Source organism: Peromyscus leucopus, chromosome 6, assembly GCF_004664715.2.
Source record: "Peromyscus leucopus breed LL Stock chromosome 6, UCI_PerLeu_2.1, whole genome shotgun sequence".
Taxonomy (NCBI): Eukaryota; Metazoa; Chordata; class Mammalia; order Rodentia; family Cricetidae; genus Peromyscus; species Peromyscus leucopus.
This window is the reverse complement of record NC_051068.1, coordinates 64096762-64120651: the sequence shown is the minus strand read 5'-3', so window position 1 is coordinate 64120651 and position 23890 is coordinate 64096762. Positions and strand designations below refer to the sequence as shown.

General features: G+C 42.0%; 1 protein-coding gene across 1 annotated transcript; it reads left to right on the top strand.

Annotated features, from left to right (window-relative positions):
- Nucleotides 1-1966: 1966 nt before the first annotated feature.
- Ivl (involucrin) lies at nucleotides 1967-4747 on the top strand. Its single transcript, XM_037206710.1, has 2 exons — nucleotides 1967-2064; nucleotides 3016-4747. The coding sequence occupies exon 2, from the start codon at nucleotides 3039-3041 to the stop codon at nucleotides 4395-4397; it is 1359 nt and encodes a 452-aa protein (XP_037062605.1). The 5' UTR covers nucleotides 1967-2064; nucleotides 3016-3038; the 3' UTR covers nucleotides 4398-4747.
- The last annotated feature ends 19143 nt before the right edge of the window (nucleotides 4748-23890 follow it).

Sequence of the window (23890 nt, the reverse complement as noted above, 5' to 3'; positions counted from 1 at the left end):
ACACCCTAGCTTTGCCTAGTGGTCAAACACTCATGCACACACACTGTCTTTTCAAAGTTCTTATTATGCTCTGAATCAGAGGGTGGGAGGCAGATCTGGCAGATACTGAGCCTCTGGGAACCCATAAGACCGGTGTGACTTCCTGAACAGTCTGCTGCCCTGGCACTGTCACAGGCTAAGGAGAGACAGATTCCTCTCCCATGTGAGGTCAGAAGTGGAGCATAAGTACACTAGTGGCCATGTGAGGGTGCTTGGCTAGTTCTGGTGGGGTCAGGGGGTGCTTCCTTTGCTGTAGAAAATAGCACAGTTCAGGCTCTATAGGGGAGCAGTATGAGATCCTGTGTGGCTCTGGAAATAGGGCAGGCCTGGGCAAACATATTCTAGAGGACAGAAGGATCTTGTAAATCCTCTATCTGTTTAAAGACTGAGAGCCAGGAACACGGGGAATTTAGCATTGTAAACAGATATGCTTAAGACTAAGATAAGATGTTCATCAGGATAACCGTGGGGAACTGGGCTACCTCTCAAAATTAATCAGAAATATGGGTTTATCTTTATATTATTTTACTATTATTTTATTAAGTCATAATAAGAGTGTTAATGAATGAACTCCATAAAATGAGCTATTAACTGAGTATTGAAGATTAAGATAAGCCACAATTCAGCCTTATCTTCCTGGCACACATATATACACACAGAGACACACACAGACAGACACACACACACACATACACAGAGAGAGAGAGAGAGAGAGAGAGAGAGAGAGAGAGAGAGAGAGATGGATTAACATTTAAATTAGAAATTACTTATATCTAGGTGTGAGATTTGCTGTCATTCATTCCTTCAGTTAGTATTGATAGTGTCTTAGTGTATGAGGAGACTTTGACAGGCTCTTGGAACAGTGGAAAGCACACCAGATGTGCTTCTGTTCTTATATAACTTGCTTTTCAGTGAGCGCCGGGACAGGGGCATGCTTAAACACCCACTCTAAAATGTTTTCTAGTCTATTTTTAGAAAATGTTCTGAAGCCAGATGTGATGGCACGTGGTTTTAATTCTAGAATTCAGGAGGCAGAGGCAGGTGTATCTCTGAGTTCAAGGCTAGCTTGGTCTACAGGACAGCCAGGGCTACACAGAGAAACCCTGTCTAGAATTCGCCCCCCCCCCTCACCCCGGGGGAAAAAAAAAAGAAAAAGAAAGAAAGACTATGTTCTGAGATGGCAATGGGTAATTTTAATTTGGTTGTGAGTTTGTATGGTGTGCATTTCCAAAACTAATTACAGAAAGCACTGATTATCATCATGAGATGCAATGCATACACTGTATCTGGTTTCAATTAATTCCTGTTTCCTTGCCTGGAGTGAACCAGAAGCTTTTAGGAGTATGGCATCCTTAGGAACTTCTATAAATATGGCTTTGAGTATGATGTGGGGGCTGAAGCCCCTGGCACACAGAGGGAGGGGCAGTGGAAGCCACCTACTCTATCTACTTTACCTTCCCCAAGACATGGTGTACGTCCTTACAGAAGGGAAATATGATGTGTGCTGACACAGATGCTGAGTCCAGATGGGCTCCTAGCCTAGGAGAATGTGCCCACCACATGCCCCGTCAGAAGTGATTCCTTACCCTGTCCTTCCATAGATCTTGGCCTGGCTATCCCCAAAACACAAAGTTCCTCATTCTATGCCCCTGGAAATGAATCCTCCAAATCTAAAAATCAGGCCAAACCCATTGAGATGGAAAGGTAAGTTTGGCTGAGGTTACAAAGTAGGATACCCTTCTCCCCTCCTGTGCCCAGGTCAGGTGATCTCAACCAGGAGTGGCTGAGCCTTCACACTCCCATGATCAGGCAGGAGCTGGAAAAAAAGGAGCCCCAGGGTGGGTTGCTGCCTAAGATATCAGGTGAGTCAGAAAGGAGCTGGAGCAAATTGACCAACTGGCGTGGTGAAACCAGTCTACCACCTCCAACCTGGGAACTAGGCTAGGCAGGAATATAAAGGGCCCTGGTCTCTGCTCAGATCGACACTCCACTGGAAGCTTCGGCCTTCTCCCCTCTGTGAGTCTGGTAAGTGTTAGTTTCTGGGACCTTAGTCATGGCTGCAGACTTCCAGTAGACCAGGACATGGCTAGGGGCGTCTACTCCAGCTGGGGATAGATATTGTTATGAGGCTAGATATTGTTATGAGGCTAGATATTGTTATGAGATTCAGCTAGACTACTTATCCTTCAAGGGGTGGGGTAGTATGCAGAGGAAAACACTCTGTAGTGCTTTCTATGTGGAGAAACCCAGGCAGGACAGGGGCCTGAAAATCCCATTACAAGTACAAGACTTGTCGTAACAAGCTCTGATTCTCGCTGACACCCCAGCCACCCCTCACTCCTCACCCCTGGCCCTGGGGCTACAGCTCACTTTCAGAAGATCAAGGCAAAAAGGAGCTCTCGGCCTGAACAGTCCAACTTGTTAATTTTTCAGAGAGAAAAAAAAAAATCTGAAACCCAGAGAGACTAAGTGAGTTGCCCAGAAATCCACAGTGTTTTGGTGGGAGTCGGGCCTGGGACGTGCTGGATGACTCTGGTCCAAGGCTGTTGCAGTGGCTTCCCAGTGCCCCTCCACAGCACAGACACTCAGCTTTCTAGAGCTCTGGGGTCCTCTGTGAGATCTTTTTTTTTCAAAGGTTTCCTTCACATTGTGACATAATCCCAGAACTCATCTTCCCAGGGCCCAGGGAAAGACTAGACAAAAGCAAGTTAATTAACAGCCAGCCCATTCTGGCAGAACCTCTTTGGAGAAAGAGCCCTCTGTTGAGCTCATGGGAGAGCTTTTCTGTGCCCTCACCATTCTCATCCTTCACTCTCTCTTGCTTTCGGGAATCACAGCTTTTGGAAGTTGGAAAATGCCCTAATCAGGAGTAAGGATGCCAAGAACCAGGGACACTATGTATATCCTGTATGTATATTCAGGGGTTCATCTATTTCCCTTGCCTTCGGCCCAACCCCTGACTCTTCTGATTTTCAGCTTGGCCTACAGAAGCTTCTGAGATGTCCCAGCAGCACACACTGCCAGTGACTGCCCCAGCTGTGGTTCAGGAATCTCTCAAGACTGTGTGTCTCCCAGCTCACACTCAGCAGGTACAAACGAAGCAGCCAACTTCACAACCTGAACAATGCCAGAAGGTATTTTCTGAGACAGAAGAGAAGGGTTCCTCCAAACAAGAGAAGGGCATGACCCCCGTGGAGGGGCTGCCTGAGCAAGAGTGTGAGCAGCAGCAGCAGCAGCAGCAGCAGCAGCAGCAGGGACCACAAGAGCAGCAGCTATCTGTGAAAAAGCCACAGCAGGAGCTGCAGGAGCAGGAACTGCATCTGGAGAAGCAGCTGCCACCACAAGAGCCACAGGAGCTGCATCTGGGACAGCATCAGCAAGAGCCACAGGAGCAAGAATTGCATGTGGGACCACAGGAACAGGGGCTGTGCCTGGGACAACAGCAGCAGCAGCAGCAGCAGCAGCAGCAGCAGCAGCAGCAGCAGCAGCAGCAAGGCACACTGAGACCACAGGAACTAAGTCTGAGACAGCACCAGAAGGAGAAGCGGCAGGATCCAGAACTCCACCTGGGTCAGCAGCATCAGGAACTGATTCCAGGAGGGAAGCAGCCGGAACCGCAGGAGCAGGAACCGCACCAGGGACAGAGGCACCAGGAGCCACAGGAGCAGGAGCTGCCCCTGGGACAGAAGCAGCAGCAGCAGCAGCAACAGGAGCCACAAGAGCAGGAGCTGCAGCTGGGGCAGCACCAGCAGCAACAGGAGGCACAGGAGCTGCATCTGAGACAGCATCAGAAACAGAAGCTCCGTGAACCAGAACTTCACCTGGGAAAGCAGCGGGGTCAGGAGCCACCACCGGAGCCAGAAAAGCACGTGGGAAAACAGCAGCACAAAGAGCCCCAGGAGCCAGAACTGCACCTGGGAAAACAGCAGCATCGGGAGTCCCAGGAGTCTGAACTGAACCTGGGACAGGACCAGAAACAGAAGCACGAGCCAGAACTGCACCTAGGAAAGCAGCAGCAGCAGCAGGAGACAGAGCATGACGGATATCAAGGAACACAAAGTCTAGGTCAGTCACTCAAGCAAGAGAAAGCCCCAAGGGAGCAGCAGCTGGACGACCCACAGCTAGAAAAGGAGAAGGAACTCTTGGACCAGAGACTAGATCAAGACCTAGTAAGGAAAGATGAGCAGCTGGAATGGAAGAATGAACAACTCCCGGAGCACCTGACAGAGCAGGAGAAGCAGACAGGGCAAGTCGTAGCAAGCACTGGCCAAGTCCAAGAGACTCGGACAATCCTACCAGTGAAAGGAGACAACTTGCTCGCTACAGGGAAACAGAGGCAGAACCAGGAAGTGCAGTGATGCCCAAACTGGAGCAACCACCCAAGTGCCCCAGAGACTCTCCAACCATCCCACATAAGGGAGGAGAACCATCCACCACACTTCTTTCAGGCCCCTGGCTGACCCACTCATCCATGAATCTGTCTGGCCCTGACCTTCTTCGTGCCTATGACAAACTGGGAAACAGGACGTTTAAGGGCCAGCATCCACCCCAAGGAGCTCAGTCCCTCCCTTAGATATCAGAGCCTCTCCCCATCCCAGAGGGGATTGTCATTAGTATAGCAACTTTGACTTCACTCCTAGTACTGTGGCTGGATCTGTGAATATGCACAATAATATAGAATAAATTCTGAAAAGCTTGTGACCCTGTACTTACTTTAGCTGTTTCTTTTCTGTCTCGCATCGCATTCAACAGCCTCTGAAAAAGCACGAAAACAATCACAGTACACAACATTACAGAATAGAGACTTTTATTCTGGCTGGTGGGGGTGGTTTATCTATCTTAATTCAATAGCATCTTGCACTAGTCACACAGCCTCCACTCTTAGCCCAGCGCAGAGCACAGCTCTATGCTTCTCACTACAGCCTAACTCCTCATGAGAGGAGAGGAACTGGAAATACGCCTAGTATGTTTGGAGGCTCCACCTGGATCCTGGTAAATAGCACCAGACTCTCCTTCCTGGCCTTTCACCTAAGGATTGTCCTCATGCTTTCTGAGAGTTCTTCGTAGCATACCTTGAGAAGACTTTAGGAAAACGACAGAACATTGGACAAAGTAGGGAGAGTAGGCAGCCACTGGATGAGTCTTAGAAGAGAAAACGACAGGGTCATTAAAAGCAGGTAAGGATTGAACTAACAGTTAAGTGTGGAATGAAAAGTGCCAAGTAGGAGAGACAAAGACTGGTCAGAAGGCACCACAGCTGTGTTGTCCCGGTCCTCCCGTGTCGTGTGTGTGTGTGTGTGTGTGTGTGTGTGTGTGTGTGTGTGTGTGTGTGTGCTGGTGGGCACAAGCTGTGTTGTCCGGTTCCGTGTCGTGTGTGTGTGTGTGTGTGTGTGTGTGTGTGTGTGTGTGGTCCCTGTCCCCCCACCCCGCCACTGTACCCTGCCTCCGTGACACTTCTGAGGCGCTTACTAGCTTACTGCCAGCATTCACGTGATGACTCCTGGCACTCCTCTCCCTGGAGCCTCTAACTCTCCTTCCCTGCCTCTAACAACTCAATTACTTGCCTTTAAAGCCATTTAGTCGTAGCATGTTGGCAGGGCGTCTCAAGCTACATAAAGCTATTTTTACTACAGGCATGAGGGTATGCCAGAGACATCCTCTTTAAAGTGTCCACAGACATTCGAACTCAATCTCAGCTGAACAGCATTCAGAAGCCTTTACAGCCCCACTCAGCCAGCCCCAGTACTCACCTCTTTAGGAATCTTCTCTTCTGAGTAATAATAACAGGATTAAATCCTTCCTGTGTATATCAATATCCCCTAAGCTCAAGATGAGGACCCTTTTCATCTGAACAATTTCAAGAGCCAAGCTGCTCTTGCCTATTCTCTATCTCCAAGTAACTTGCAATATGTCCATCGCAACATACTCTTAAAATTCCCACCGATCCAGATCAGTGCTTGTGTTAGCCCTTATCAGTGGTTCCCATCAGGTAGATCCTATCATGAGACGTCAGGCACGAGCCCTGCTAGCCATTAGCTTAAGTAAGACAATCCAAAGTACCCATCATATGTACAGTGATGTTTGAAGTCTCAAGTGGAAAACCAACAAAGGAACACAAAAATCGCCAAGTGGCATTCCACTGTGACTCACAAACAAACTGACAACCTCTCAACTAAGGAAAGCAAAGATAATGAGATAATTGAACTGTCAGAAAATACTTCAGGGTGTAGATCAATGTCCATATCAAGAACTCCATAAACAGATGAATGAAGTAAGAAAATCAAATTGGGGTCTAGACAATTAAGTTACAAAAATAATTCAGGACCTAGACAGAAAATTACTAAACAAAATAATAATGTGGAGGAAACAGTTAAAAGCATGGAAAGGAAATTTAGCAAGGAAACTGAGGTGCTTAAAAACAACCAAACAAATTTGGAAATGAAAGAATCAAGCGCTGGGAGGTGGTGTGTTTAGGAGGCCCCCTGGCAGTGGAACCTGGACCTGTCCTTGGTGCATGAGCTGGCTTTTTGGAACCTAGGGCCTATGCTGAGACACTTTGCTCAGCCTTGGTGCAGGGAGGAGGGGACTGGACCTGCCTCAACTGAATTTACCAGGCTGGGCTGACTCCCCAGAGACCTTGCCTTGGAGGAGGTGGGAATGGGGGGGGTTGGGGGGAAGTCTGAGGGGTGGGAGGAGGGAGGACAGGAGAATTCATGGCTGATATGTAAAATTAAATTAATTATAAAATAAAAATATTTATAAAAAAAGAAAGAATCAAGCAAATAAAAACCACGAGAGGTATCATCTATAGACAAGACCAAGCAGAGTAGTGAATTTCAGGGATGGAAGATAAGGTCAGGACAATAATGCATGTAGATACATATGAAGCAAAGAAGTTAGTGGATGTGAAAATAACTTTCAAGAACTCTGAAATATTTTTCAAAGGCCAAACGAGAATCTACAGGGTAGAAGAAGGAGCTAAAATGAAGTCTCAAGGCTCTGACAATTTATTCAATGAGATTATAGGCACAAATTTGTCAAAACTAGAGAAAGAAACGTTTATCTAAATGGAAGAGGCATGTAGAACCCCAAATAGACATTATTAGAGAAAAATTTCTCCATAACATATCCTAGTCAGGATGTCGAAAATAGAAAGAAACAATGATGAGAGCTGTAGACCAACTCCCATACAAGGGCAGAAATGTCAGAACGATTTCAGGTCTTTTATTATCAAGCCTACAAGTCAGGAAAGCATGGAATGAGATGATTCAAATATTGAAAGTAAATAATTGTCAACCAAGATTGCAATCTTCAGAATTATTATCTCAATATTGAAAGTGAAATAAGAATATTTCAACACAATAACAAGACGATTCAAGAAAGCATAGTCAGCATTGAAGAAAATTCTTAATTTGAGAGAAAAAAAGAAAGACAGTTTTATTCAGGAGAATGCAGAAAAGTATATATTTCATGAAAGGAACAGATGAACAGAAGAGAACCTGGAGAAAACAACCACACACAACACAGAAAGCCTTCAAACTCCTAACACCAACAGAGGGGAAGTGAAGAATTAACAATAATCTCCTCTGCCAGAAGTACAACCAACAAAAACACAGGAAACAGCAAGTCCCCCCTAACCATAATCATACAGGAAGATCAAGAAGACTCGGACTAACCAACAAGAAGCAAACAATAAGATCTAACTGTTGTCTCCAAGAAACCTACAGATATATAAAGATGGCACAGCAGCACTCATGTCTCATAAAATATATTTCAAACCAAAATTTATCAGAAAAATAAATAATAATAATAATAACAATAATACATATTAATAAATAGAACAATTTATCAAAATGGAAATTTAACTACTGCAAATATTTATGCCCCAAATCTTGAAGCTCTCAATTCCATAAAATGAAATCCGAAGAGCATAAAAGGCCATTTAAGTCCTGTCACAATAATAATGGGAGACTTAAATATCCTTATTAACCTTTAGATGGATCTTCCAACTTAAAAAACCAACCAAGAAATCTTAGAGGTAAATAATACCATAGATCAATGGATCAAGCAGAAATGTAAAGAATTCAACCAACAGACAAGTAAAGCATTCTTCCCAGCAGCACATGTAAACTTTCTCCAAAATTAATCATATTACATGCTGCAAATCCAGCTATAAGGATACCAAATGTTAAGCCGTTCCTTGTACCTACTATCACAGCAAATTAAAACTAGAGTTCAATTGCAAAAGAAGCCACAGAAACAACACAAATACTTGGAGACTGAACAATACATTTTTGAATAAAGAGTGGGTCACTGAGGAAGTAAGAATTCCAGGAAGAAGAATGAATGCAAATAATAGTACTATCTGACAGGATCTCTGGGATACAGGCAAGGCATACGTAGGAGGAAAGTGGAGAGGTTTTAAATAATAATCTAATAATGAGCCTCAATATTCTAGAAAAGCAAGAAGTCAAACCCAAATGCAGTACCAAGAAATAAAATGCAAAGCAGAAATTAATGAGAGACTAAAGGGACAATCCCTAAATATCAATCAAGAGTCAGTTCTTTGAAAAAGTTGATAAAATTGAAAACACATGTACAAGAAACATTATATGAACAGAACAGGTTATATTTAAGAATATACATGTGCATGTAATAACCATGAAAGAACAGTCCATGAACCTGAAGAAGAGCAGGAACAGGTATATAAAAGGACTGGAGGTGGGAGGGAAGGGAAAAATGCTGTAATTATATTATAATCTCCAAAATAATAATAATATTGACAAAACCTGTAGTCAAACTAACAAAGAAAAAAAATGACTCAACTTAATAAAATGACATGAAAAGGGAGTTGCTACCAGAAAATCTAATGAAAATCAGAATAAATAGATAATACTTTAAAAACTTAGAATCTCCCAAATGAGAAAAAAACATGGATAAGCTTCTAATTTAAACACACCCACAACAAGCAATGAATTGAGGTAAAAATTAAAAGTCTCCCTTCAAAGAAAAGCCCAGAACTAGATGAACTCACTGTTGTCATTTGGGTTTTGATCTTGGCCATTCTAACTTGGGTAAGATGAAATCTCTAAGTAGTTTTAATTCACATATCTTTAGTGGATAAAAATGTTGAACATTTACAAAAATGTTTCTCAGACACTCAGATTTCATCTTTTGAGAATTCACTGTTTAGATCCATGCCCCATTATTTAATCGAGTTGTTTTCTTGATTTTTGGTTTTAATTGCTTTTTTGTTTTTGTTTTTGTTTTAGTTCTTTATATATTTTGGGTATTAATGCTGTGTCAGATGTATAGCTGGTAAAGATTTTTTCCTATTTTGCAGGCTTCATCATTTAAACAATAGTGCTTATTTGTTGTACATAAGCCTTTTATTTTCCTGGGGTCTCATTTGTCAATTGTTGTTTAACTGCCTAAGCTACCGGAGTCCTAGTCACAAAGTGCTTTCCCGTGTCCTTACGTTGAAGAATATTCCTGATTTTCTTCCCTATCAGATTCGGGGTATCAGGTCTTATGTCTATGCCCTTCACGGATTGGAGCTGAGTTTTGTGTCCACTAAGAAATAGGGATTCAGTTTCATCCTTCTACCTGTAGCTATCCAATTTGGACAGCATCATTTGTTAAAGATGCTCCAACATAGATCTGTATCTCTTAGCCTGTACAAAAAACAACTCTAAATGGATCAAAACCTATAATTTAAAATCTGAAAGTTTCTCCTGCACTGAGGGACTGCAACTTCCCTAGCTTGGATCCTATACTCCACATGCAGTGTTGTGACACAGGGGCCTCTAGCTAGTTCATTCAAGTTGATCCACAGATAGACCAAATCCCACGGTTCCTGATGGAGGAGTCATGGGGATCTACCCTGGCTTCGGAGAGAAGATGGTAAGAACAGAAAATGCTCTGTAGGTAACCTCCTGGTTCATGGTGAACAACATACTAGCTGTAAACCTGTGATCATCTTGGGCTTTAGTACCTATTTAATTCTGGAACACTTACATAAGGCCAATTAACTTGTATCAGAACTGGAGCCAGGGTGCCACCTAGAGTTAAAATACTGGCAATGACAGAGAACAACCAATGTGTTGTCGAAGAGGTATGTTCTGCTGTCATTTAGTGACATCTTTTCAGATGTTATGTCCATTTGATCCAGCGGTTATCAACCTGTGGATCGAAACCCCCACATGGGTTGCATATCAGATATCCTGCATATCAGATATTTACATTAAAATTCATAACAATAGCAAGATTACAGTTACAAAGTAGTTACAAAATAATTTTATGGTTTGGGGTCGCCACAATATGAAGAACTGTATTAAAGGGTCACAGCATTAGGAAGGTGGAGAACCATTGCTCTAGGATGTAAATGAATTCTGTTGCACATTGCTGTTTTACTTCATGGGCCATGTGTATACTGGCGAAAGTGAACTGTTGAAGTCTTTTATCAGTGCTGCATTGAAGCTATTCTCTTCATTGAGTCTAGGAATTAACACATTTTGTAGTTTCATGCTTTGGTCTGAGGTATGCATTTGGAATTCCTGTTTCCTCTTGCTGAATTGGCCCTTTTATTTTTACATGATGACTTTGTCCTTTTCCCTGCTTTAATTTAAAGTCTTTTTTTAATTAGACATAAGCGTGAATATTCCTACTTGATTATGGTTCCATTTGCTTGAAATATGTTATTCAAATCCCTTGAATGTCAGTCCATGTGTGACTGGAGAGAGGTGAGTTTCTTGTGTGCGGCATGTGGTTTGGTCTTTTTTTGTTTTTTTTACCAATTCACTCACTCTGTTATTTTAACTAGTACTCTTAACTCATGTGTGATCAGGGTGCTCATCTATAGGCAAGGTCTTATTAGAGGCATTTTGCAGTTTGACTTTGTCATTTTGTTGTGATTCTTTTCTCTCCTGTTCCTCTTTTTCATCTTCTCAGGAGGGCACATGATCTGTTTTGCTTTTGATTCCTTGCTAGGATTTTCAGTTTGTCAATCACAGATTTTTTGCTTTATGTATCATGTGATGAATGCAGAGACATCTTTTGATTATGACAAGTTATTTTGAACAACGACATACAATAAGAACTAAAACTTAAAAACCAGATGGAGCTGTGAAGAAAGGGAGGACATGTACCAGTGAGACACTGCCCTTGCTCTCCGTTTGCCAGGTGTGCCCAATGTCTGATGCCCGGTTGTCTTTGAATGCTGTCACATTTATTTACACTGTGCTCCAATTGTTTTCTGCTTTAGTTGTCATACCAACCCTAAGAATGGTTTTATAATGCTGAGGCACTACAAGTCTGTTTCTGTAGTTATTCTTACCAACGGATTTCAAACCTGTGTTTTCTTCTAACTCATGAACATCTCTTTCCATTCAAAGAACTACCTTTAGCATTCCTTGAAAAGCAGGTCTGCTGGTGATGCATTCTTTCACCCTGTGTGCACCCAGAAATGCCTTTATCTCACCTTCATTTCTAGGTGAAGTGTTTACCTCAGCCATCTTCCTCCCTCAGTACTGCACACATGTCATGTCATCCTATTCAGCTTGTGAGCTCTCTGCTGGTGGGCAAGTTTGGGAACTCTGTGAGGTTGTTTGCTTCTTCCGCTGCCTCGAGAATCTTTGTCTTTAATAGAGGAAAGCTTGTGTCAAGTTCTGCAGTACTGTGAACCGAGGCCGCCTTTTACTTGGATATCTATCCTGTTTATGTTGGGGGAGTTTCCTCTTCTGTCTTGAAGTAAGATTTGTACTCCTTTGACTTCCTCAGATTCCCCTTGAACTTCGAGGGTATTTACTCTTTTGGTGCTGTTCCAAAATTTGCATAATCTCTCATCCTTCCTCTCCTATAAAAAATAATTTCCTAAACCTTTCCTTCAAACTCACCAGTCAACTTTTTTGTGCACTATATTTTGCTCTTAATGTTTTTGTTATTATGTTTCATTCTGTGTATTGTATTTTTCAGCTTAAGAGTTTTTGTTTTGTCTTTAACTTTTACATTTCTCTGCAAAGTTCCTGGAAGATTGCTCCATTGTTACTTTGTGTTCTCACCAAACCCACAGCTTCCCAGAGTTTTCTTGAGTGTAAGCAGCAGGAAATATTAGATAGAAGGATTTATTGTGGAGAATCTTGCGGAGATAAACAGATAGAAAATAAAGGATAGCCTCAAGAGGGCCTGGAACCTTTTCCAACGGCCCGACTGTCTCTGCCCCAGGGTTTTTATAGAGATGCCAAGGGGCGGAGCAAAAGACCTCCTCCCCCAGCACAGCCAAGTGCAGACCATCTCAGACACCTGCACTCAGGCCTTAGTCCTAATCATCCTCCATGTGGACCTGCTGGGTAAAGCCACGAGGAACCCAAGAACAACCTCCCACAGTTCTCTTAAATTTTTTTTTTAACTTTTTTTGAAAGAGTTGTTTTATATCCCCTTTCAGAGAGTTTGTGTACACTGGTTAGCATCTGCTCTATTCTGGTGACTGGTGTTCACAATTATGTGAAGTCACAGTTCCCTGAGGGTTCTGGGTCCTTGATGACACGCTGCATGACATGCAGTGAAGTGGTATTTATCCCAGTCTTCGACTCTGGCTTGGTTTATTCTAAGCATGCTCTCTCTGTTCTTTGAGATTGGAGTCACTTGATTGCTTCAGTACTAGATGCCATCTATTCTGCTTTATTTTGTTGTCATAGTGTCAGCTCTAGATGGAAATCCAGGTCCAGGGCAGTCTCCAATTGCAGTTGATGTTTTGTTCAACTTGAACACGGGGGTCTATGTACCCTCTATCTCTGTCTCTTCAAACCTCTCCTCTGATGCCATTGGAGAACTTGGTGCCTTGTCTATCAACACTAACTTGTGACTAGGAACCATGGGATTCCAGCCAGTCCCGGGTATACTCACCGTGTGTCACCAGCTCCAGGTTCCTGTTTTATACTTGTAGCCATCAATGCCACAATACTCTGCCATATCTGTGCCAAGAGCCTATGGAAATTAAAAAAAGAAAAAAGAAAAAAAAACACTGAATAAGACTAGGGTCCACGTTGTTATATTCTTCTTATGTCTTAGGTGGATCTATAGCCCATTTCATTTAATCCTAAAAGATATACAAAATATACTATGTAGTGGGAAATTTTGGCTGCTTTTTACTATCATTCAAAGCGAACTTTGTAATTTTGAAAGGCCTGGAAAGATGTCTACAATAGTCAACTTTTGGCTTATATGCTTTGGAGAATTCACAAGCAAATCAAAATGAAAGTATATTTTAAGCAATAACCTACCAATGAGTGGAGCGTCACACTGGTAAGGACAGAAAATCATCCAAGATGGTTAATCAATATTCCACAGTTTTCTTTGTATTTTTCCCTACCCACTAGTGCTATGATGTAGCAAGACTGATATAGAATAGCTCTACTTTAAAAACTTCCCCAGAAAGAAGGGGGGAGGCTTAAGTAACTAGGTTTTGTGTGGCAAGTCTCTAAATACACAGTGATACATATGTCTCTTAAGGATTCAGAGTGAGTAGAAACATATGATAAATGTACAGATGTGTCTATAAACAATCATTGTTGCTGTTATTGAGAATTGACCACAGGTTAGTCAGTGTCAAATGTGTACACATATCTCATCTTCCCAACATAACAGCACCGGAGGTGTAGACAGGGCAAGTTGATTGCTCAAAGTCACCTTGTTAGTCACTGTGATTTAAACTCAGCTGTGTGTGAGTCTAGACACCATGACCATAGTGGCTGCTTTGTGATCCACAAGGAGTGTCTATGGATTTCTAAATGGTCTTCTTCAGAGAGATGGCATAAAAGTGAGACTTGGAAGAATAGGAATCAGTGGACAGAGAAAGGTCTTAAAGAGAACCACTTAAATGAGATGTGAGAAACTCTGTGGATGGATGGAATAGGTAAAATATGGAAAACTGAGAGAAAGAGACAGAGAGAGACTTAAAAGACCTGAGTGTCATTATGGAGCCACTGTGTTCTTCTCTAAGGTTCAGTTGCAGTGATGGAGGAGATGATCATGAGATAAGAGGTATGTTTTACTACTAGTATGGAAAGACTGACACTTCCAGCCCTGAGTGAACTCTTACAAGATAGCAAAAAAGCCCTGAAACATACAGGAAATCTAAGGGGAACTGAGCGGGTGGGGAGATGAGAAGTTGAGAAGTTCAGTGGGGCAAGTCTGAAGCAGGGGATCTTTCAGTAAGATGCAGATTAGGAGTAGATTCCTGCTGCAAGAGGCCATTTGTCTGTCTACAGTAATCCCTTCCTCTGTATCTCACATTGGGGTACATAGTCTGACAAGACTGAATGTGTTCAGACAGAAAAAAAAATTTGAACATGAAAATTTAAGCCACTTTTCTAGAAGAAATAAGTAAACCACTGCTACATTACTGAACATTGAGTTGTTTGTTTGTTTTTTTCTTGGACAGTTTTCCCTTATTCACCTGATCAATATCCAAGGAGAAGACTGGAATCCTAGCTCTTGCCTGTTCTACCCAGTGTCTAAAGGTAGTCAGAACCACCTTTCACAAGCAAAGCCTAGACTCCATCAAAAATGACTCAGATGTCCCATATCCCCACACCCTGTTTTACTAGTCTCTTCCTGGCTCTCTGATCATGCCTGCTAGTCACCAAGCACTCTGCAATCACACTATGCCAAGGGAGCACAGCCAGGCCAGCCTTTCAGTCGTAGACCTATTCATGATACCTTCCCCTCAGTCAGTCCCAGCTCTCATACCTCAGAGTGACCTACCTCTACCCTAGTTAAACACTGCCACACTGTGGCTTCTCCGTAGCCAAAATTAATTGCCTGTAATTACTACTTGCTTGTTTTTTAATTGTATCTGTGCACGCCATCTATCTCTCCATACCTGAGCATAAGCTCTACAGATCCTACCTCTGTCCTCTGTGCCTAGAAAGTGGTCGGCGTCCTGGCATTCTGTTTGTCTATTTTGTCCTTTTGATGCTTATGGTTTTGGTGTCATATAAAAAAAATGTTGCCAAGTTGAATGTCATGAAATGTCCCCCTACATTTTCTTTCTGTGGCTTTCCACTCCCAGTCTTATACTTAAATCTCTCATCCATTTTCAGTTGATGTTTGTGTAGAATATGAGATAAAGATCCAATTTCATTCTCTTGCATATGGATATCCAGTTTTCCCAAAATTATCCTTTTTCCATTTTGTCTTTTTGAAATCATTGTTGAAAATCAGTTGATTGTGCACACATGTGCGTGTGCATGCGTGTGTGCATGTGCGTGTGCGTGTGCCTGTGTCTGTGTCTGTGTCTGTGTCTGTGCATGTTTATTTGGAGGCATTCCACATGTTCCAATGGCCTACGTGGCTGTTTTATGCCAATACCACATTTTTTATTGCTCTAGTTCGTAATACATTTTGAACCAGGAAGTGCGATGTATCCACATTTGCTCTTCACCAAGATTGTGCTAATTATTTGATGTCTTGTAATTTCATATAAATTTTAGTATTTTTAAATCTTCCTATAAAAATGCAATTGGGATTTTGATGGGGGTCACAGTAAATCTGTAGATGATATTGGATATTGTGGTGATTTTACACAATGTTGAATGTTACAGGCCATGAATATAAATTTCTTTCTGTTTATTTATATCTTATTTAATGGATTTCAATGAAATAAAAATTTCTGCACAAAAAAGGAAATGACTGAGAAAAGAAAAACTACAAAGTGGGAAAAATGTTTACAAACCATACCCGTGATAAAGAGCTGATATCCAAAATAATATAACAAACTCCCGCAAATAAATAGCAATTAAGACAGTAATAATCTATTTTAAAATTGGAGCTGGGAAGAGGGTGGGGCTGGAGATGATAGTTCACAACCAACTGTAACTCTAATACCAGGGGGCCAGATGTCCTCTTCGTCCTCTTCTGGCTTCTGCAGGCACCAGGCACACATGTGGTGCAGGCATGCACACGTGCTGGGGCTGGAACATGGCCCCCTGTTGGGATCCATGTGTCCAAGCTTATGAATGCTTGTCCAGTGGGTCTTAATGAGGCAAGGCCTGTGTAGACCGTCTCTCACTTGGCAAAGACCAGTGCCCCTCAAGACAGTGCATAATTCTGCTGGAATCATGCAGCCCGCATTCTCTCTTCTCTCTCATAATGTTGACAACTCTCTTGGCAGTTTGTAGTTTTACTTTGTCAATCATGCATGGAACAGATGTGATCATTCTGGGGAACCCCATTTATTCCCCCCATATCTTCCCCCTAAAGTCCTTTGGTACCTGATGCTTCTCAGGTTTCTTATCTGGAAATACTAGCTGTCACCCCAGACCCTAGAAACTTTTCTGAATCAGTGCTGACATGATTGGAGGCAATACAAGTTAGTGGGCACATATAAGGAAGCAACACAGGGGACTGCTGTGGAATATTAATTTAAGATGTGTTACATTCGTTTGTGCTGTGGAATATTTGTTGAATGATGCAAAGATGTGTTACATTTGCTTGATTAAATAAAATTCACCTGGGGCCAGGAGGCTGAGTCAGCAACTAGCTGACAGGAAGTGGTAAGGAAGAACCATGTGCAGCTAGGGTTCTTAAGTGGGGGCTGAGCAGAAGGACATGCAATTTGGGGGGAGTCATGAGCTAGGAGAGAAGGTTAGCTACTTGCTATTCAGCCTCTCTGAACGAGCAGAATTTCGCCTTAGCCATTGAATCCTGAGTTCTATAGAAGGATAGAGATCTAGAAAAAGTTCCCTTTAGCAGCCATGATAGAGCCAGTGCCCGAGGGAACAGAATTCCTGCCTGGCTATGGCCAGTGCGGCTAAACTGCTCCTGGTAGCTGCGGAGCTGCAATGGCCGATTAGGACAGCAGTTGCTGAAGGGGCAGCTACTGAATTTAATGAAAAACAACATTAAAGGTTGAGGTGAAATTCTGCTGGCTAAGAGACACTGAATAGCAAGTAGCTAACTGCTGTAGGATGTCTTTCTGTACGCTGTGAGTATATGAGTTGCTTCCACTGGCTAATAAATAAAACAGCTTTGGCCTATGGCAAGGTAGCTTAGAGACAGGCAGAACATCCCAGCAGAGACACAGAGAGAAGGGTGGAGTCAAGGAAGGTGCCAGCCCACTGTCCAAGGAGCAACATGTAATGGGACACAGGTAAAGCCACAGAACACGTGACGAAACATAGATCAATAGAAATAATTAATTGAATTAAGTTATAAGAGCTAGCTAACAAAAAATTGAGCCATAGGCCACACAATTTTTGATTAATATTAAGCCTCTGAGTGATTATTTTATAAGTGGCTGCGGGACTGCATGTGGGTGGGAGATATTTGTCCAGACCGGAGGGTTGGACAGGACCAGAGAAACTTCTGGCTACAGCTAAGGTTCTCTCCTAGCATATGACTCCCCCCAAATACCATGTCCTTCTGCTCAGGCCCCCACTTAAGAACCCTAGCTGCACATGGTTCTTCCTTACCACTTCCTGTCAGCTAGTTGCTGACTCAGCCTCCTGACCCCAGGTGAATTTTATTTAATCAAACAAATGCAACACATCTTTGCATCATTCAACAAATATTCCACAGCACAAACAAATGTAACACATCTTAAATTAATATTCCACAACAGGGTATTTTAATTACATTTCCTAATTCTGGGAAAAATATTAGTGCCTTATCAAATTTCACACTTTATAGAGAGGCTTAGGGGTTCAGGACCCTTTCGTAGGACAAGGGAACAATTGGAAGATTCAAGCTAACAATATGAAAGTAGTTTACGGCATATCATCCAATTTCTGTAAATGTTCTTTGTTAAGTTTCTAATGATATTGTTAAGAATGTGTGCCTATGTTTATCACCTTTTAACTTGGTAAAACATGTTTGTTTTTTAAATATAAATAAAGGTGGCTCGAGCTATTTGGGGCCAGCCACTTGTGTGAAACCATCTGGTGGTGGGACAATTTTTTCTTTGCGCCAATGTCCCTTCCCCATCTCAGGACCTAAACCTGACTATGGCGTGACCATGGCAGCAGCCCCCTTGTTCAATTACATCTTCATGAGCTTTCTGTTTTCCTTGGTTTCCTTTACTGCCTAAGCTTGGCTGTCCTGCAACTTTGTTTGTAGACCAGATTGGCCTCAAACTCAGTGGTCTGGAATACTGGGTGTGGCTTCAACATAATATATGAAACCTCAGAATCTGCCTCCACAGGGATACACTTTCTCCAACAAAGTCATACCTACTCCAACAAAACCACACCTCCCAGTAATGCCATTCCCTATGAGCTTATGGGGGACAATTACATTCAAACTACAACAACATTTTTTTTAATTTAAAAATGAACAAAGCACATTAATAGACATTTCTCCAAGGAAGCCATACAAATAGCCAACATGTATATGTAAAGGTTATTAGATCATTAGAGAAATCAAATCAAAACCACAATAGAGGGCTGGCTATATTCCCCAGTGGGTATAGGCATTTGCTGCCAAACCTGACTACCTACTTAAGTTTGATTCCCAAGACACACACAGTGGGAGGGCTTCTCTCCAGGTTCCCCAAGCCCCGCAGTCCCACAATCCACTTATAAAATAATCACTCAGACGCTTATATCACTTATAAACTGTATGGCCGTGGCAGGCTTCTTGCTAACTGCTCTTTTATCTTAAATTAACCCATTTCTATAAATCTATACCTTGCCACGTGGCTGGTGGCTTACCAGAGTCTCTACATGCTGCTTGTCCTGGCGGTGGCTGCAGTCTCTCTCCTCCTTCTTCCTGTTTCCCCAATTCTCCTCTCTCTTTGTCCCGCCTATACTTCCTGCCTGGTCATTGGCCATCAGCGTTTTATTTATATAGAGTGATATCCACAGCACTTCCCTTTCTTCTTTTTTTTAAAAAGGAAGGTTTTAACTTTAACATGGTAGAATTACATATAACAAAACAATTACCGAGCAAGAATTATAGTTACAATATTAAAGAAGATGTCCTATCTATCTTATATTTGTGAGTTTAAGGTTTTATAGCTAACTTATCTTTTATCATAACTGAGGAAATTACGACTATCTAGTCTTCAACCACATCAAAGACCTGAGAAGGAACATAATGGTACCTGAGAAATGGTAGATGGATGTAAGCAACTTTCGGGAATCTTGCAAGAGTAGACCAAGACAGCTGGCAGCCTGGACAGTCACCTAATGTTTCTCAGCATTGTTGGTGCATTCAAATTGGCTACAGGCCTAGAGCATCTGACAGACCATTTTTAGAAGCAGGAATTTTAAGAGACCATCTTACCCTGTCTTGGCAGAGTACAGTGGTCACTTTCCTTGTGTCCCGCTTGTCCAGAAAGGACAGCATTGCATTTGTACTGTCAGCCATCAAGGCAAGGGCAGTTCTTTGCCCAGTAGGCCATTTTGTGCCAAAAAGACAAACTTCCAAATGGAAATGTCTTAGAAGCCCAACATTCTCTCGGGATCAAATTGGTGCAGCCAGGAGCAATTGTGTCTCACGTCAACAGAATTCTAAGTTATTTAAATGCCATATTCTCCAGGTCTATGAAGTGTTTGAAGATTACCTATCTATCTGAAATATATCTATGTATACCTAGAAGACTTAACTAACATGGCTACAGATATGATTATCATAGATGACTAATTATTAATCTATTTTTTAATTATCCATTACAATTTTAAATGAGTTATATAAACACAATACCTCAAACAAGAATAGAAACATATATATATATACAGTATAACAAAATCAACCTCAAGTCTGTATCAATGAACCAAAATCTATACCAATGTAAAACATTTTAAACATAAACTAAAATCTATACCAATGTAAAACATTTTAAACAAGTTGTTCTTTAAAAGTAGGTTCATTAATCTACCCTTTTATCTTATCATCTCCATATCCTTCTATATATCATATCCCCTTTTCTTTTTCAGAAAGAGATCACATTTATAATCAACCTGTTTTAAATAAAAATATTGGTTTTTCTCTGTCCCACACCAGAGGGCTCTTCTGATTTGGGACAAAAGAATCCCTTAACCATTTTTTTTTTTAAAGCAATATGTCTGGGTTTAGAGGGGGAGTGAGCCAATTCCTCCTCTAAAGCCAGTTTGGTATATTTGGGAATTTGGGCGTATCTCTTACTACTTCCTGCTGGAGGGGGGCGCTGTATCTTATGGGGACGCAAAGAAAATTTTAGACCTATGGGGTAGTCCGTGAGGCTGTATTGTGTGAACCAGTTGCCTTGAAACCGATCTGGATGTTGGATCATCTGGGCCATGGTGTCATCGGAGTCCTTTTAGGGGGTCTTGGCTGGTGAAACCTGATGTATCTTAATCTGGAACAAGTCCACAGCCTCTGGCTTTCTGTGGAAACAAAAGCAGAACCTCTTTTCCAAAGTAACATATCCTTATATCCAAATTTTGAAGTCAAGGTACCTTTAAAATATACATTTTGGCATAACTCAACAGCTTTTGTAATCAAATGTTTTTGTTTAGTTATGAATATCAAAGAGAACATAATCCAGATTCTCTGTGTGGTAGCCATCTTTATGTGGCTTATGTTTTATATTACCTTGAGCCTTGAGCCTATTGCTTTAAACTGCACCATTGTAAGCCTGAACGCTGTGGCTGCTGGCTCCGCCCACTTCAGCTTCCCAACATGGCAGTGGTACGTTTTCCGCCAGCTCTGGGAGTCATCAAGTCTCAGAAATAGTGGGTCTAAGCTTTTATCAAAGCAGCATGTAGCCCAGAAACCTCTTTTTTTTTTTTTTTTTTTAAATACTAGTAAAGACTAAATCTACCACACAGCTTAATTTGCCGCTGGCAGATGCCTCATTTCCGCCATACTGCCGGTCAAACGCACCCGCCAGGAGCCCGCCAGTGTCCAAACTTCCTTTTTGTCGCATCTAGCTGACCGTATGAGACAAGAAGCAGGAACCTGGTTTTGGCTCTGTTTAGAATTGGTTATTAAATATTCTCAGGTTTAAGGTGGAAACTCGAGCTGTTGGGCGCCATTTGTTGCTGGAGGGCTTCTCTCCAGGTTCCCCAAGCCCCGCAGTCCCACAATCCACTTATAAAATAATCACTCAGACGCTTATATCACTTATAAACTGTATGGCCGTGGCAGGCTTCTTGCTAACTGCTCTTTTATCTTAAATTAACCCATTTCTATAAATCTATACCTTGCCACGTGGCTGGTGGCTTACCAGAGTCTCTACATGCTGCTTGTCCTGGCGATGGCTGCAGTCTCTCTCCTCCTTCTTCCTGTTTCCCCAATTCTCCTCTCTCTTTGTCCCGCCTATACTTCCTGCCTGGTCATTGGCCATCAGCGTTTTATTTATATAGAGTGATATCCACAGCACGAGCTATTTGGGGCCAGCCACTTGTGTGAAACCATCTGGTGGTGGGACAATTTTTTCTTTGCGCCAATGTCCCTTCCCCATCTCAGGACCTAAACCTGACTATGGCGTGTCCATGGCAGCAGCCCCCTTGTTCAATTACATCTTCATGAGCTTTCTGTTTTCCTTGGTTTCCTTTACTGCCTAAGCTTGGCTGTCCTGCAACTTTGTTTGTAGACCAGATTGGCCTCAAACTCAGTGGTCTGGAATACTGGGTGTGGCTTCAACATAATATATGAAACCTCAGAATCTGCCTCCACAGGGATACACTTTCTCCAACAAAGTCATACCTACTCCAACAAAACCACACCTCCCAGTAATGCCATTCCCTATGAGCTTATGGGGGACAATTACATTCAAACTACAACAACATTTTTTTTAATTTAAAAATGAACAAAGCACATTAATAGACATTTCTCCAAGGAAGCCATACAAATAGCCAACATGTATATGTAAAGGTTATTAGATCATTAGAGAAATCAAATCAAAACCACAATAGAGGGCTGGCTATATTCCCCAGTGGGTATAGGCATTTGCTGCCAAACCTGACTACCTACTTAAGTTTGATTCCCAAGACACACACAGTGGAAGAAAAGAACTGACTCCTGCAGTTTGCTATCTGATCTCCATATCTGTGCTGTGGAATGTGAGCAAGCACCATTTAAATAAATAAATATATAGATAAATAAATAAATATCTGGGCATTGTAGCACATGCCTTTAATCCCACTGCTAGGGAAGCAGAGGCAGGTGGATTTCTGAATTCCAGGTCAACCTGGTCTACAAAGTAAGTTGAGGACAGCCCAAGATTCACAGAGAAACCCTATCTCATAAACCCCCGAAATTGAAAAATAAATAAAATTAAAAAACCCACAATGGATTTTTACCTCATATCTGTTAGTATCTTAGGATTTTTATTGTTGTGAAGAGGCACCATGACCATGGCAACTCTTACAAAGGAAAGTATTTAATTGGGGCCAGCTTACAGTTCAGAGGTTTAGTCCATTATTATGGCGAGAAGCATGGTGGTGTGCAGGCAGACATGGTACTGGGGAGATAGTTGAGAGATTACATTCAGATTGGCAAGCAGCTGAAAGAGAAAGTACCACTGGGCTTGAGTTGAGCTTCTGAAACCTCAAAGTCCACCCCCTAACGACACACTTCCTCCACCAAGGCCATACCTACTCCCACATACCTACCCCAATAACTCTCTGCCAAAGAATTCACTGTTATCTCACTAAAAGCATTCACTTAATCTTTTACCTGTTCTAGATTCTGACTTGTAAGGGGAAAGCTCTGTTTTATTTATCTCCAAATTCAATGTCTGAAATAGGAGGTACTTGCTCAATACTGAGTGAATGTCTTTTGGGGCACACCTGAGTGAGGTCTGCTTCCAAACTATGCATTTCCCATGGTTCTGAAGTGGATATGCCTTGTAGATAGCCACACTGTGTTGTTGTTATCTAAAGTCAAAGGCAGTGTAGACCCATTGGCTGCAAAATCAAGTGCCATACAACAGAAGGAGGAGCCCAGGGAGACAAACCTGAGTCATGAAAATACCATTCTGTTTATAACATTACTCAAAGAGAAACATAGACACCAGTATGCACAAACTAGAGAAAAACCTTTACACAAGTACTCTTCTTAGTGTGTATGAAAGAAGTGTGTGTCTGTGTGTGTGTGTGTGTCTCTGTGTGTGTGTCCCCAACCACACACCTCTTTTGTCTTTTGGAATGGAGTAAATAAGCTGTTGCTCCCATAACCATCTCTCTCAGGAAGCCTCCCACAGCCTTCTATTGACAGTATTCATTCAGCAAGTATTTATTGTGCTATATCCCATATCAGAGCTTACTGGTAGACAGCCCTAGACAATTGATGGGTTGCTTTCATATTTAAAACACTATTCCTCTTCCTCAAAGCAAACACTTCTATAATGATTTCCCTTATTATGCATGACTTCATTTCTTGGAACAAGTACTGGGATCATATTCAATGGGGTCAGCTCTCTGCCTATCTTGGGAATGACACCTGTGTTTATGTCCTCAAGGGATTGATAATATTTAGGATAATAAATTCTATACATGTGTGCCTTAAGAAATGAGAACATTCTAGGATTCTAATAGAACTAGGAAGGAATATGGTAATGAAGAAAGTGTCTATCATTAGACATATTTCTTTTAGATGACAAAATATTTGGGATGAAGTTGATATTTAAAGTTTCTATTTAAATGTATGTTTTTTTCTCTAGTCTTTAAGAAGCATAATATTGGAAACTAATCATATATGATGAAGATGGCTCACCTCATTCAAGCACTGTCCTCTTCGTATGGGCCTAAGCTTCATTTCCAAACACAGAAATCTATTTCCTAAGGTAGCTTTGACCTCCTTAGGAAAGGAGTACTTCTATCCTCTCTTTGTCATTGCTGCTCTCCCATGTTCCATCCCCAGGGACTCC

Coding starts and splice junctions, on each gene's coding strand:
- Ivl (XM_037206710.1), top strand. CDS start 3,039: ATGTCCCAGCAGCACACACTGCCAGTGACTGCCCCAGCTGTGGTTCAG.